Below are 16,430 nucleotides of genomic sequence, written 5' to 3'. Positions count from 1 at the left end.
GACAAATACCCACCATTTGCTTCAACGTGGATGGAACTGGAGGGTATTATGCTGAGTGAAGTAAGTCAGTCGGAAAAGGACAAACATTATATGTTCTCATTCATTTGGGGAATATAAATAATAGTGAAAGGGAATAGAAGGGAAGGGAGAAGAAATGTGTGGGAAATATCAGAAAGGGAGACAGAACGTAAAGACTGCTAACTCTGGGAAACAAACTAGGGGTGGTAGAAGGGGAGAAGGGCGGGGGGTGGGAGTGAATGGGTGACGGGCACTGGGGGTTATTCTGTATGTTAGTAAATTGAACACCAATAAAAAATAAATTAAAAAAAAAAACTCCTCTCTCGGGAACTACACTAGTTCTAAACCATCTTTTCAACCACCACCACATACACTGAGAAGTCATACTGTTAGAACATTTATGAATTTGACATGCAAAATTTCTGTAATTTTTAGTAGCTTTTCCCCATTTCTTTTCTTAATAATAAATTGAACATTTTTATATATCAATTGCACCTTAGTATTACTTCTTTTGTGGATGATCTATTTTCTTCAGCTGGCATACCTTTTACTTGAATTGTTTTTTTTTAATTTTTATTTATTTATGATAGTCACACAGAGAGAGAGAGAGAGAGAGAGAGGCAGAGACACAGGCAGAGGGAGAAGCAGGCAGAGGGAGAAGCAGGCTCCATGCACCAGGAGCCCGATGTGGGATTTGATCCCGGGTCCCCAGGATCACGCCCTGGGCCAAAGGCAGGCACCAAACCACTGCGCCACCCAGGGATCCCCTTTTACTTGAATTGTAAGAGCTCTTTTAGACAACACTATAGAGATTATATATATATACACACATTCACATATGTATTATATATAACCTTACAGTATACACATATATAATATATACACATGCATAGTATTCATACATGCAGATGCACAATACAAATTATATTATTTCTATAGAAGAACAAACCTGAAAAATGTGACTCTGTTACATAAATTTTAAAGATCTTTATGGGAAAGTGATCCTGACAGAAGCCTTTCAGAAAGTTGAAGCTACAGATGATTTCCTAGAAACCTTTGTTTGCATATTTTGCTTTACCACTGTTGTGATTTTTCAGGGAAAGCTCTTATCCAAATGTTTTCTAAATGTCTAAGTCAGTCTAGTTGACTTGATTCTATTTCCTGTCATGTGTAAATATTTTAGAGTAATATAAATTTGTGAGGTTCAGTGTACTAGATTTCAAGAAGTCTCAATATGAGGATACTTAAACTTAGAAAATACATCTATTGAGGATGTTTCCAGCTCTATGGTTAACCACAGGGTTCAGCATTCTCAGCCTAATTACAGATCATTGCCTGAAGGGAGGAGAGCAAGGAAGCTAAATCAACTGATTGGAAATAAAAATGAAGTCTTTGATATTTTAATGTGCCTTGGAAAAAACAGTTTGGGTTCAAAAATTTGACATATAAAGAAACAATTTACTGAGGTGAGGGATATATGTGAGTGCTTCACCAAACCATGCTAAGTACCCTCTGGGTCTAGCCCCAGTTGCTGCCAGCTTTAGCACCTTCAAGAGAAATCTGTGAGTGGTACATTCTCCTTGTTCAGTGTTTGTGGGAACAGTGTCACATAGTCAGGGTTAGCAATTTAGCTTCCATTTTCTGTATCTGGATTTTAGATTGCTTTAGAACCTCTTCTGTGGGTGACTGGAGGCTAGATTGAAGAAGGTGGCTTTTTTTGCTATTATTCATTCCTGTGACCCATATGGAAATTTGTGATGAAGAGACACGTTTGTGTGTGCCTATGGATTTGAATGTCCTGATACATTTGTGATCAGTCCATCAGTCCATTGTCTTCTGGTGGAAGACATCAAGGGGGTGGGTGGTCTGCTAGGTACTTGGGTCTCTGAATGATTCTGCTCCCACCTCCACTACCCACCCCCAGGATGGGTAGTCCTGAGTATATGAAATTAGATGCAGTGCTAAGTCACTGGGACATCACCTTGGAAATTGCTAGTTTTCATTGTTTCCCTTTTTCGATAAAAATCTTAACAATTTTTGAATCAATATAATGTGGTACTGCTTTTACTTAAAATATTTTAACTTTATTTTTTTTTTGTACAAAACAGAACTGTGAAAAGATAGAGAACAATAAAAACCCAGCTTTACAGAAGAATGCAGAATTTAATGATCAGGGATATTATACCTGTGTGTTTTTCATTCATCATAATGGAAAACTATTTAATGTCACCAAAACCTTCAATGTAACAGTAGTTGGAGGTAAGAGAAATTTTAGAATCAGAAAGAAACAAATGTGTCTTTGTAAAATGGAATTTTTTTTTGTAATGTAGCACAGGAATCTAGAGGCAACTTACTTGGAGTTGTGACCACATCGCTAAGTCAAATATAAGGGTCAAGTCATTTGGGCATCATGCACCACACTGGAAGGATTTTTTTTTCCGGGAGGGGTAGTAAATGACCTTTATGAAGGTGAGCCTCCCATGAGTCAGCACTCTTATTTCATGTTTGAGTAATTTGTGGAATTTCTTGTTGCTTAGTTATACTTTCACTCAACAGATATTTGTCAAGGGTGTTTATATTCAAAGAACTGTACTAAGCATCAGGGAAATAGGAAATGAAGTAAATAATATACAATTCTCGAGGAACTTGATTATAAGGCAGGAGAAGTAATAAGCTACACAGGAATACCCTAGTATATGAAACTGGATTCATCTGTGGGGTGTGAGGGTACAGAGAGAGTCCAGGAGACTGAGCTAAGTTTAAAGGTTGAACATGACAGATGGGCAGGATGACATGCTGGGGACAGGGTCTCTGGGTTTTCAATGATGTACTGCAAGTTTTAGTAGATGGCATACTGTCTCAAAGGTGTCCTTTTACACCACCTCTTCCCAGGGCTCCCACTGACGTTCCTGAGGGGGGAAGAAGGATGGATCCAGAGAAAGATAACCAATAACGATTTTCCACAAAACCACCTCTTGCCTCTTTGTCCTTGAATCCACTCATGTCACTCAGTATTCTCAAGACCTGAGAGTTCTTATTTCTCTGGGAGACATCCCAAATCCTGCTGTCCACCTATATGAATTCCAGGCTTGTGCAGAGAATCTGAATCCCAAAGGAACCAAATCTGACTTGCTGGGGGCTTCACTTTGCGAGTTTCATCTTCTAGCTCTTACCACACAATCACCACTCTGTTCTCTACCCTTCACTCTGCAGCATCACACTTGCTGAGAGGGCTTAGGTAGGTGAGGGTGCTGCAGGAGAGCTCCCCAGTCTCCCTTCCCTCCTTGTGCATACTCACTGTTTGCTGAGCACCTGTAAGCCCCAGGAATTTTCTGAGCACCTATAATGACTGTTCTGTACCTTACTTGTAAATGCCCCAGAAGCACCTGCTGTACAAGAAGGGAGAGTCTAGATCATAAAGAAAGTTGCCGGTGCTGACAGTAGGACTATCAAGAACTTGACAACATTCAACATTCACTGTATGCTCTAAGTGTTCTGCAGTTAGTAGCTGCCCTAGGTTGTTTGAAAGCATTCAGAAAGAGGCTGAGGCGGAGAGTATATGTACCTCTAGTCAGGGTCAGAAGTCACTCAGGAACAAAAGCAGAGCTAAGCCCACAGATGTGGACACCCCCGCAGGGCCAGAACTAAGGTGAGGCAAGGGAGGCATTCAGAGCATAAGACTGAAGGGGTGTTCCCCTCTGTGCCTGCACGGGAAAGGTTGACACCTGAGAGCGAGTGCCTTGCCTACCGCATGGAGTTTTGTTGTAGGTGTTTTGTATTGTACTGTTTTGTATTATTAGGTGATCAAAATATATTCTTGAATTAAATCCCGTGCCCAATAAATCTATCTTCGAGGAGTCGAGGGGGGCAGACAGAAGGAATAAAGGCACTTCCACATGACTTTGTGTCCTACAGGTGTGCTTGTCTGCCTGGATGAACATCTTCCTCTGGTTTTTAGTTACAGAAGCCACAGATTTGAGTTGAGGGAAACCAAATGCAATGCATTTTCTCCAGTTACATTAGCTCTGAGTGGACAGAAAGCAAAACATGCAATATCAGCTGCAACTGTTACTTAAATGACAATAAGGCAGAAGTAAATGTGAAGGGATGACTCTCAGAATCTGTGTTATAGGGTGTCAGTGTGTCACAAGTACCTGACTTAGAGAAGCTCAATGCAATGCTGACTCAGTTTTCTTTTCTTCTTTCACTTTTAGATCGCAGTAAAATAATTCCTGTTCTTCTTGGACCAAAGCTTAACCACGTGAAGGTGGAATTAGGTATATTTTGACATATATATATATTCTGCATTTAAGAATGGAAGGGGGTTAAGCGAGTCTTTCAAGGCTAAATCTGATTCATGATTAATCAATATTGTGTGTGCATCACACATGCTAGGTTTAGTTAAGAATATTACAAAGGGAGGAAAAGCCTGTCATTATTTGCATGTTGCCATTTTTAGGCTGATGAAAATGAAGTCTGTTGAAAACATAGAACCGCTTGTGGTTTTTAGATAGGGTTTTGGTTGCCCTGCTGTGGCTTTTTTCTAATAGTTTTTATGGTAACTTTTAAATATGAAAATTTTGTGAAAGACTCTCTAGAAGAAGGATTCAGACTTATTCTGTGGTCTGAATATTTGATTGATAGATCAATGGGCTTTGAATCAATGGACTTAATTGTACATTTAAGATTTGTCTAGATAGGTCTTGATGAATCAACACCTCCAGTTATATATAAGTAATTCCTTTCCAGAAGGAAAGGAAGTTTAGAAATTCACATATGCTAAACCATGTTTTGTACTAGGTTATTGCAATATATTCTTAAATTAAATCCTCCAAACAACTCCAAGAGCTATTATTCCTATCTTGTGGATTAGGTGACCAAAGCCCAGAATGGTTCAGTAATTTGTCTAAAGTTAAACGAGTGAAAACTGGCAAAGCTGGGGTTCAAGGCTTTGGTACGTGTTTCCTAAGCCCACAAGTTTGGCCCATGGCCTGTCACAGTCATTTGTGGGACCCCACCTACCCAATATAGCCCAAATATGTTGCCATTTGTAGTTGTAGTTTGCCTGCTTTTGATTGATTTCTGAACTTAGCTTTATTATTTCTTTCTTCTCATTTTGTGCTTAATTTGCACCTCATTTTTCATTTGTCAACATGGAGACAAGGAGAATTAATGTCAGCTATCCTCTCTTGTAGCACATGCATTTTTAAGCTCTAAAGTTCCCTCTAATCACGACTTGAGCTGTTTATTAAAAAATACGGGTATGCCAGAGTTTCATTACTATTCAGTTCAAACATTAAAAAAACTTCTCTTGTGATTTGTTCTTTCATTTATGGATCATTTGTTCTTCTTAATTTCCATATCTTTGGGGGAATTTTCTAGTTGTATTTTGTTGTTGTTGTTACTGACATCCAGTTAGGTTCCATTCTGGTCCAATATTTAACACTGTATCAGTTCAGTCTCATGAAATTTGTAGGTAACTTGCTTACAGGCCAGAATATCCTGAGTCTTGATGAGTGTTCCAATGCATTTGACACAAATGGATGTTCTGCAGGTTTGGGTTTTATCATTCCGTAAAGACCAATGACGTGAAATTAACCAATGGTATTGTTCAGCCCATCTATATTTTAGCTGGTCTTTTTTTTTTTAATAATAAATTTATTTTTTATTGGTGTTCAATTTGCCAACATACAGAATAACACCCAGTGCTCATCCTGTCAAGTGCCCCCGCAGTGCCTGTCACCCATTCACCCCCACCCCCCGCCCTTCTCCCCTTCCATCACCCCTAGTTCATTTCCCAGAGTTAGGAGTCTTTATGTTCTGTCTCCCTTTCTGATATTTCCTACCCATTTCTTCTTCCTTCCCTTCTATTCCCTTTCACTATTATTTATATTCCCCAAATGAATGAGAAAATATAATGTTTGTCCTTCTCCGATTGAATTATTTCACTCAGCATAATACCGGTCTTTTATGTGTTTTCTTTATCTGTTACCAGGAGCTGTTAACATCTCCAACTATGATAGTCAATTTATCTCTGTATCCTTTAGTTCTGTCAATCTTTGCTTTATATATGCTGAGGTTCTCTTATGGGCACATACAAATTGATACCTATTGAATTGATCCTTTATCATTATAAGATTTTTCTCTTTATCTGTCATACTTCTTTCCTGAGTGCCTATGTTCTCCGATAATAAATAGACATAATAGTTTTCTCTTGTTTAGGATTGGCAGGCTTTATCTTTTTTACATCCTTTTACTTTTAACATCTCTTTGTGAATCCAGTACACAAGATGCGTTTCACATAAACAGCATGTATTTGGATCTGTTTTGAAATCCAGTCTGCATAGTGCGTAGCCTATTTGCATTTAATAAATTACTGATGGAGGTGGTGTGAAGCCTTTCATCTTGCTGCCCATTTTTTAGTGGGCTTACGTGTTTTTTCTTATTCTTTCCTTCCTTTTGGGTTCATAAAGTATTTTTCTTTCCTTTATTTAATCTGCTTGGTTTTCCCTTTAGCTACACCTACCATATCCTTCATTGGTAGTTCTAGAGATTGCAATATGTATCTTCGTCTTACTGCAAAGGAGAAATGTATGTCTCTGTACATTTATCACTCCACAGCTGGTGAGGACCTTGTGACAGTTCATTTATTTGTCCTCCTACCTCACTTTGTGCTGTTATTTTATGTATTTCTCTTCTGCATATGTGCTAAAACTCACAATAAATTGACCTTGTTATTGCTTTAAATAGCCCACATTCTTTTATAATTACTCAAATATTTGTGTTTTCTTGTACTCTTCATTTGTTCCTGTAGTTCCCTTGCTTTCATCTGAGATAGTTTTTCATGAGTCTGAAAACTTTCCTCTGTGATTTCTTGCAGTTTGGTTATGCTGCAGTGAGGGGAGGTACGGGGTGCACTTAGGGGCTTTAGTCAGGTGTTTGTTGCACACCTTTTACTCTAAGTGGGACTTTATCTCATAAGTACGATGAAGTACTTATGTACTTAAGTACTGTAGGCAAAACCATTCAGCCTTTGCAGCCTCTACAGCAATAATCCTGCAAGCCATGTAGCTGTCAGAATTTCCACTGGGCTCTCTTTTCTCTGTGAGATTCCCTCTACACCATGTAAACCAAAACGAATTTCTCCCAGGAATAAGATGGCTGGCTATCTCAGCTCTGATTGGAAGGGCTTTTTCCTGACTACTTTTTCAGCTCTGCTCTCTCTCTTTGTTTTCCCTGCACTTTAAGGTCTTTAATTTTTTGCTAATTTATTTTTGTGTGTGTGATTCGTCCATTTTGTTTTTTTAGAAGTTGCCATAGGAGTGTTGGCCTGACACTCCCTACTAAACTGTATGTTGAAAAAAATTCCACTGGCTACTCCAAGTTTTAATAATTGATTTAAAGGTAAACATTTGAAGAGAAGCCGATTCATAATCTGATGATGACTTATAATTGCTTACCTAATGGCTCTGCCTTATACATTTTTTTAAAATTAAAAAAAAAGGTACATATCTGTTTTATTGCTGGGATGTAGCACTTTATATATTAGGTTCACACATATTGATTGTATTCATTTTAAACCTTTGGGAAATCTGAGTTTCCAATATCAGAACATTGGCTGTCAACTTTTACATAGGAAAAGATGTAGAACTCAACTGCTCTGCTTTGGCGAATGAAAAGGATGCAGTTTATTGGAACGTGTGGGAGGAAAATGGGAAGGAACCTAACGTACATGAAGAGGACATAACAAGAATTAGGTATGTATATCTGATGTGTTATATATCACGATATATGCAAATCACATTGTATTGTAGATACATGATATAGAAAACACTAGAGTTGTGGGCATCTGGGCTCTTTCCATAGTTTGGCTATTGTGGACATTGCTGCTATGAACATTGGAGTGCATGTACGCTTTGGAATCAGTATGTCTGCATCCTTTGGATAGATACCTAGTAGTGCATTTGCAAAAGAAGAACAACAACCCCCCCAAAAAAAAACACCAGAGTCCTGAAAGGCTGATTGGATGTTTAAATTTTAATTATAATTTACATATTTTATAATTATAATTACCATGCTCTAAGTTGATGAATTATGCAGAAGTCTTTTGCCAAGATCTAAACTAGAAAAAGAAGGTCAGTGAAGATTTTCCTCATCACCTTACAAAAGGAGCGTTTGATCAGTCAGGTTCTGACGGGGATGGGGATTTTATTTAGACATCTTTAAAAAAGATTAGCTAGGCCACAGCCCACAGTTTTTTGGATTTTGAAAATTTAAAAATTATTTTTAGTAATGTGCCAGAGAAAAGACCAGGTCAGGAGACTGGGATTTGTGTAGGTTAATTTGCACACCTTGTGTGCAGGAGGCATGCCTTGCTGTGACGCCCACACATCACTGCAAGATCATGAGGGAGTCTGTAGATTGCAGAGTATCTTTCCCTGCATGGCCCTGGGTGCCCCCCCGCAGGCCATCTACTGCTACCTCTCCAGATCCACATCCTGTACTTTACTTTCACACGCATACCTTCTTTTTTTTTTTTTTTCCCGATTGTTCAAAAAAAATTCATCATCGGAAACTTGAGAAATACAGAAAATCCCAAAGAAGGAAATAGTCATTTGAAGACAGTTTTATATGTGTGGGGAATTCTTTGATAGGCATGAGATCCACTGACATAGATTTTGCCTCCTGTGCTTTAGAGATAGTCTGTAGCTTCTTTTTAGAATGTTTATTGCAATGATTATCTTTCTTAAAAGTAAGCATGAAGGTATTTTATCAAGTATGGAAGAGTCTCCAAAGCTTGTCAGTTGTAAGTTTTCAAGGAAGCACTAATGGGCCCGTCACCTACCCTGTGACATTCATTGTTGGCAGATTGACATGGAACATAGTTATTATGGCCGCATTTTGCTGTCAAGAGTCCATTAATGGAAATCAGAAACACCATAAGAACAGGTAAAAAAAGAAAAAAAGAAAAAGAGCATTGGTCAGATATAAATATCTAGGAGGCAACTTTAGTGCAAGAAGTTTCAAATCACATGTGTATTAATACTTGCATAGCAAAAAAAAAAAAATACTTGCACAGCCTATGTTCTTCCAGTAACACAATAAAACAAAACATGCTACGCCTGTAGTCAGTGAAGTGTTTCTAAATGACTCTGGGACATTCCCTTAATTAGTAATGTACTGATACACTCAGGTTTAGTGAGTAGTGATCCCAGGGTGTCTGTCACTTTGGCTGCACATTTGAGGGTTTTGGTCCCTGCTTTTTACACTTCAAAACCTTCTTTGTCATCATGCCAGCAGCTCTCCATTCTTGCTGACAGTTGCCCCACAAGCTCCTAACAGCGTGTGTGGCGGGGGTCTGTCGCCTTGGCCTGTAGCAGACATGTGAATGTTGGTCCAGGGGAGCTGTGTGGCTGTCCTCCTCAGCATCAGACCTTCACTGGAGCTCTGCAGGTCCCGCTTCTAGTGACCTATTGCTAATCTTTGGAGGGATAGAAGACCAACTCACCAAACTTTGAAATAGAGCTTCAGTTCAGCTAGGAGAGCAGGATGGTCTTTCTTTAGAGTTAGGTGCAGGAGCTTTTTCTGTCATCTGTTTTGGCTTCTCACTGGCCTTTGGTGCCTTACTTTGGGGTCTTTCCCTGAAGTCAGATAGTTGATATTTCTGGATTGGTGACTTCTATACCGAATTATGTTCTGAAATGTATTTGAGACCGTTCAAGGCTGTGGTGGGTGCCATGTCCCAAGTTCTAGAGACACCTGCTGCTGGGGGTGTGGCAGGTGAGTGACCCCACCTGCCGAGTGCTTTCAAAGTTGTTCCTGGCAGGGAAGCAGATGTCATGAGTAGTTGCCTGGCATCAACGACAGAGCAACTTGAATCTTTTAGGAAAAAGACAGCTTGCTGCTACTGGTCATCTAAGTTATTTTCTGATACTCTCTGAATAGCTTAACTGGTATTACTCATGTGCCTGTGGGTACGTCTGAGAATAGTATTCCTTTTTTTTTAAAGATTCCTTTTCCTTTTTTTAAAACTTTTTTTTTTATTTTAGAGAGAGGGAGAGCATGTGAGCAGGGGAAGGGGCAGAGGGGGAAGGAGAGGATCTCGAGCAGACTCCACACTGAGCTCAGAGCCCAATGCGAGGCTCAGTCCCAGGGCCCTGAGATCATGATTTGAGCCAAAATCGAGAGTCAGACACCCAACCAACTGAGCCACCCAGGGGTCCCGAATAGTGTCATTCTTAAGTTTATTTTCAATGCTGAATAAAATAAAAGCAATCTTTAGGATTGCATGGATAAGCCTCATAAAAGTCTGTATCCGTGCCGAACCATTTGCAGCCTTGTCACTATTGGTGAAGACCTCCGTTAGGAGGAACACTAAGTAATTAGGAGAAGAGAAATAGGGACAAATCATTGAGAGAATGTTTTCTTGTGTTTTTAACTCAGCATTATTACCTTCCAGCATTTTCATTCTGGGCAGTTCCCCAGGTGGCCTGAGGAGGGCTGTTTGTGTTTGCTCTAATGCTCCCTGGAGGAGCAGAGGTTTGTGGTGGCCCACACTCTGAGCGCCCATCAGAAAGGGAAGGTTCCATGGAGCAAACAGATCCACTGCTTTTGAGTATTTGCACATATGAATTCCTCTCTCGTGGGCAATGTTGCTGGCAATAACCAAAGCCTATTGATGAATTATTTCCTCTTTTACAGGACCCTGGAAGGCAAATTGTATGCATCAAGAATATTGAGAATTGAGAATATTAATGAAAAAAATCTACTTTTTTCATATAATTGCTCTGTGGCCAGTGAGGGAGGCACAGACACCATCCACTTTGTCTTGCTGAAAAAAGGTATGTGAAAGTTTTATTTTGATAAGCTTGTGGAAGCTTAGAATGTTGCTGCTGTGAGACCCCTCCAAGATCACCACTCCCTCCTTTCACACCCCAGGAAACAAGCTCTGGGAAGTGAAGTGGTCCACTTTGTGTCACAGGCCTTCGGGCTCACCGGGGCTCAGTTGGAGTTCACTGCATGTTGATTCCATGTAGAGAATGAAAACACAAACTCTGTTCCTTCCCGCTCAGTCATACCACAGACCTAGGTAGAAACCGGGAGACAGAGATGTGTGGCTGAGCGTCGTGTGGGAGGCAGACAGGGCAGGTCTGGCACATTCACAATGATGGGAGGCAAGCTTGCAGCTCCATGGAGGATGAGGCCAATGACACTGGGTGTCCTGCCACCTCCAGCCTACCTTAGCTGGTCCCTGGGCACAAGGGGCCCTTGGGTACAGTCATTCATTCAACAAAGATGAACCGAGGCCTCCCTTCCTTGGGCCAGTCCCTGGACCTGGCAGGTAGACAGCTGATGGCTCACATCAGTGGACTCCTAAAGTTTTTCACTGCCTACCTGATGGAGCATTCCAGAGTCATCCCTCTTCGTCCTCCACCAATACAGTACAACCCAGGGCCATTGGTCCAAGAGCTACTCAGAAGTGGCTTCATTTTATGGATGAAGACATGAGAGTTAAGGGCATCAGTGACTTTCCCTGGGACACAAACTGCGTGACGGAGCCAGGCGGGGAGCCTAGACGATCTTTCTCTTTCAAGACTACACAGGTCCATTTATGTTCTCAGTGTATGAGCTGAGATTAGGTTTGGGTCCCTCTGCATTTCACTCTAGTATCTTATCCTCCTAGAGACTTGCCTTCCTCAAGTAGGGATAGGCCATATAACAAGGCTTTCAGTTCAGGTCTCTGAATATCCTTGTACACATTTTTATTCTTTAAAAATTGAGGTAGAAAGAGCAGTATTCCAGACTAAAAGCAGGAGTGTAGACTAAGGGGAGGGATATGTAGGGTAGACAACTAGATGAGTGTTCAGTGTAAAAACTGACAGCTGGGCTGCGGTGGTGGAAGACACTGGTAAACTGTCTTTCATTTATTATTCCCATTTTTCTTTTTCTTTCTAGAAGATATGGCTGATATATCAGGCTACGTCTTCACCAGAGGAATGATTATAGCTGTTTTGATCTCAGTGGGAGTTGTGTGCCTAGTGATTATAGGTGTCATTTATAGAGTTGACTTGGCCCTATTTTATAGACATTGCATGGGAAAAGATGAAACATTGACAGGTAACGAATATTGGAATCCTGGGATTTCTTATCTCATGGCTTCATTAAGAAACCAAATAAAGAAACATTAATCTTCATTTCGTTTTGATTATATTGTTGTCTTAGTGTGGGGTAGAGGTTTTCCATAGGAAAAATTGATTTGAACGTATCATTGTGAACGTTGTCTAGTATCATCTTTTTTTGTGTGCTTACTTATATGTTGCCAAAAGTTGTTCTTTAATTGTTCTTTTTTCTTTGTTTTATACATGTATGTCATGTTCTCCTAAATGCCCTGTGAGAGGTTGTCATTATTCACACACAATCTGGGCATCTTATGCAATGTGCACATTCAATAAACTTCATGTAAATGGAATTGCGTTGTTTTAACCTGACAAAGGAGGCTGCCTGCATCATGTGCTTGCAAGAACCCTGTACTAGAAGCAGTATGATCTGGGTTCTAGCTTTCTAGATCTGTGTTTTTATCTATGGCTGTTTCTACTCGGTGATTCTGTGTCTCAGTTTCTCTATTTCTAAAGGTGCTTTAAAGAAGTTCTCTTGATACTTGATACTTCTTTAAAGAAGTATCAAGGCCCATTACTGAATTATGTCAACTATACTTTAATAAAAAAAAGAAAATTACTGAATTAGAAATATCAATCTAATCCATTGCACTTGTGTGTGTGACTCACATAGTTCAAAAAGCAAAAAGTCTAAGAAATGATACAGTAGAAAATTTCCCTGTCAGCCTGATATTGATTGATATTGTCAGTCTGTTATTGATAGTATATCCAAAACATATGAACATAGGATCAAATTTCACTCCCATTTTAGAAACAAATCTTGGGGGTGCCTGAGTGGCTCAGTTGATTAAGCATCTGCCATCTGCTCAGGTCATGATCCCAAGGTCCTGGGGTCAAACCCCACAAGCCTTAGTGGGGAGCCTGATTCTCCCTCTCTTCCTCACTTGTGCTCTCTATTGCTTTCTCTATCTCTATCTGTCTCTCACAAATAAAGAAAATCTTAAAAAAATAAAAATAAAATAAAACAAGTTTTGGCATATTATGTACACTCTCCTGAACTTTGCTTCGCTATGCCTTGGATGCACTTCTCTATGAGTTCATAAAGTCTCTTATTTGTTAGAGTTGTACAGTGTTTTATTTTTGCAGATGTATCACTGCTTACTTGATCACCTTTTGAGTTTTTCACAACCTTTTGTTACTATGGAAGTGGTATGACGGATAGTTTTGTAGAGTCATCGTTTCATCTGTGTACAATATAACTAAAGGAAAAAGCCCCTAAATTGGAATTGCTGTCATTATTAAAAGGCGGATACAGTTGTTAATTTGACAGACATTGCCAATTTGCCTTCCATACTACTATACTACTACCATCTTTAAAGAATGGGGGTAACTTTTTTCCCATGGCCTTACCCACAACCTTTTGGCTACATGCCAATCTGATAGGTAAAGTTGTATCTCAGTTTATTTGCATTGCACTTACTATGCAAGAGTGTGAGTAATTTTTCATCTGTTTAAGGCTCATTTGCATTTACTTTCTCAAAGTACTCATTCATATCCTTTGCCATTTTTCTATTGGGTTGTTGGCTTTTTTTCTTGTTTATTTTTAGGAACTATTTATATTTTAAGGAGGTTCACCTTTTGTCTATAATAGAGATAAAAATATTGTTCCCAGATTGTAATTTGTTTTTTGACTTTGTTTATAGTAGTGTGATATGTGGAAGATTTTTTTTACTATTCTTAAAGTATAATTGACATAGTGTTAGTAGTTTTAGGTATACTTTTTTTTAACATTATGGGAGATTTTTTTTAATGAACTCAAGTTTATCCTTTTATGGTTTCTAGATTTGTGGTCACAAGTAGAAATACCCTCCTAGCTTTAAGTTATGAAAAAAGTCTCATGTTGTCCCTGTGAGATTTTTCTAGATTCATTATTCATATTTACAGCTTTTAGTTAATAATATAAAATTAACAGAGCTAATTAATTCAGCTTTGAGCCTGCATGTATATGCAGTTTTGGAGATGGAGAGAAATGCTACAACCAGCTGAGAGGTTTATTTTTGGTACCTGTTGAACAGGTCTCTACTTGCAGTGCCATATCTCAAAATGGGCATTCACTAATAGCTCTCTTTCTGATCTTCAACTAAGGTTTTTTTTCCTCTCTGTGGTGTTTGACCCAACTCACAGATAATTTGTTCAGTTCACACTTCCTACCTCCCAGTGTGGTGTGCATAGAAACATTTATAGAAAAAAAAAAAAGAAACATTTATAGATGTGATCTCCATCAGCTCCACTTAAAATGTGACCCATGACAGAGATCATTTGTGAAAAAGGCAGAAAGAGAGATATAAGTACAAAAATTAAAAATTTTGTAGCAATTTGATATTGCTGCAATATCTAAGAATGTTTTTAGTATTGGCGTATGAAGGATTGGAAATGAAAGAAACCAATCAACCCAAACCAGTCAAATTAAATGAAAACACGGTCATTCACCAAACACAGTTTGAGAAGCACTAGCCTGACTCCTTAAAGTCCCAAATAGCCATTCACATGAGGGTTTTGTTTATACAGGACCCAAAATAATTATTATTAGCTTTCAAATACCTTATCTTGAACACTTCACTTTGTCAGTTATCAAAGCCAGCAAACTCTTCAATTACCTGGGTTTAAAATAAATTTTAATATAAATTACAAGATTTGTTAAACCAGGAGGAAAATTGTTTGAAATTAGGCATTTGAAAGTTAATCAGTAGTTGAAAAACCATTTTTTCCATTTTTCATGGTAAGAGGAAAACTGTATCACTTATATATCACAACACAAATTTGACTGAATTGTCTTACTGGTTTATTACAATTAGTATAACATCATGACTCCAAAAAATGTACCTTTTCAAAAAGTGTATTTATTTATTTCTTACATCTTGATGTCTGATCTAATTACTCACATAATGGCTACTAATGGAGGCACAAGCTCTGACACTATTAAATACTGTATTTCACAGCAATCTAGCAGAAGTACTTGGGGGACCTACTTACTGATTAAACTAGGAACTGGCTCTATTTTTTTTTTACCAACTTTTCCTACCTTCGATATGCATGTTAATTCTCTAGTTTTTACTAAAATGTCCTTTCTTTTATATGCACGCAATCTGCCAAGCAGTTGTCTTCACTCAACGATAGGTTCTGACTTGAAGTGCTGAACCTCAATGTTGTAGGTAGAATTTAAGATTTACCCGAAATGGAAAGTGTTTTGTGACGCTGGACAGCACTAAAAATACTGGGCTGAATTGTGGACCATACGTGATGGGGCACCACAAGGAAAATGGCCCTAAAATGGTTTTGTCCTATTAGGTTTTGATAAAGGATCCAATAATATTTAGCTTTCAACTCAGCAGCAAATTCATAATTCAATAATACAATAATATAAGCATAAATCCAACCTTTCAACTCAGCAGCAAATTCATATTCTCAGTAATACAATAATACAAGCATAAATCCAACCCCTGTACCATCTAACCAATTATCACAAGACAGGGATAGACCATTCCCCTCCCGCTTCCCCTTCTTCCTCTACCAGTCTCAAGGTAGCATCCATTGTATCATTTAGGACCTGACTCAGAATTTCCTTTTCTCAGAAAGCGTGCCCCTGGTGATCACTCCTTCCTCTATGACCACATTGATTCTGTTTGTTTTGCTTATTGTGCTACACTGTCTTGCATCTGCTCATGTGTTATTTGTAAATGTTTCCAGGTCGTTGTATTTGGCTGATTTGTCTTCTCAGATAGATTGGATGAAGGTAGAAGAGAGAGGTATATATAATTTTGTGGTTACCCAGTAAGTACAATGGTTTTTGTTATTTAGGTAACACTTTGGTCTTGACTTTGTCCCATTAGCCTCCTGAATACTCCTTCATTATCAGGAATTAAAGAGGAGCAGGTGTTATTACCAATGAAAACCTTTCAACAGACCAGAAGTTTTCATATTGGCATCGAGGGCCATATAATATTTTTAAATATCACAGCATGTGTTGCTGTAGTGTAGTGTTTAAATCACCTCTCTTGTTTCTTCCTGCTCACCAGTGTAAATGCTCGGCTTTGCTTCTTTTTTTTTTAATAATAAATTTATTTTTTATTGGTGTTCAATTTGCCAACATACAGAATAACACCCAGTGCTCATCCCGTCAAGTGCCCCCTCAGTGCCTGTCACCCATTCACCCCCACCCCCCGCCCTCCTCCCCTTCCACCACCCCTAGTTCGTTTCCCAGAGTTAGGAGTCTTTATGTTCTGTCTCCCTTTCTGA

General features: G+C 38.9%; 1 protein-coding gene across 3 annotated transcripts in view; it reads left to right on the top strand.

Moving 5' to 3' along the window:
* Nucleotides 1-16,430, top strand: part of IL18R1 (interleukin 18 receptor 1) — a 38,304-nt gene that overhangs the window by 16,208 nt on the left and 5,666 nt on the right. For 2 of the 3 annotated variants that reach the window (XM_025463449.3, XM_035696183.2), the window contains exons 5-9: nucleotides 2,127-2,277; nucleotides 4,233-4,295; nucleotides 7,655-7,775; nucleotides 10,720-10,859; nucleotides 11,974-12,135. In XM_025463449.3, the coding sequence (XP_025319234.1) occupies nucleotides 2,127-2,277; nucleotides 4,233-4,295; nucleotides 7,655-7,775; nucleotides 10,720-10,859; nucleotides 11,974-12,135 (637 nt within the window). The remainder of the gene's footprint in view (nucleotides 1-2,126; nucleotides 2,278-4,232; nucleotides 4,296-7,654; nucleotides 7,776-10,719; nucleotides 10,860-11,973; nucleotides 12,136-16,430) is intronic. The other variant, XM_025463457.3, reaches the window with a different exon arrangement.

Source organism: Canis lupus, chromosome 10 (genome assembly GCF_003254725.2).
Source record: "Canis lupus dingo isolate Sandy chromosome 10, ASM325472v2, whole genome shotgun sequence".
Taxonomy (NCBI): domain Eukaryota; kingdom Metazoa; phylum Chordata; class Mammalia; order Carnivora; family Canidae; genus Canis; species Canis lupus.
This window is presented reverse-complemented; position numbering and strand designations above follow the sequence as displayed.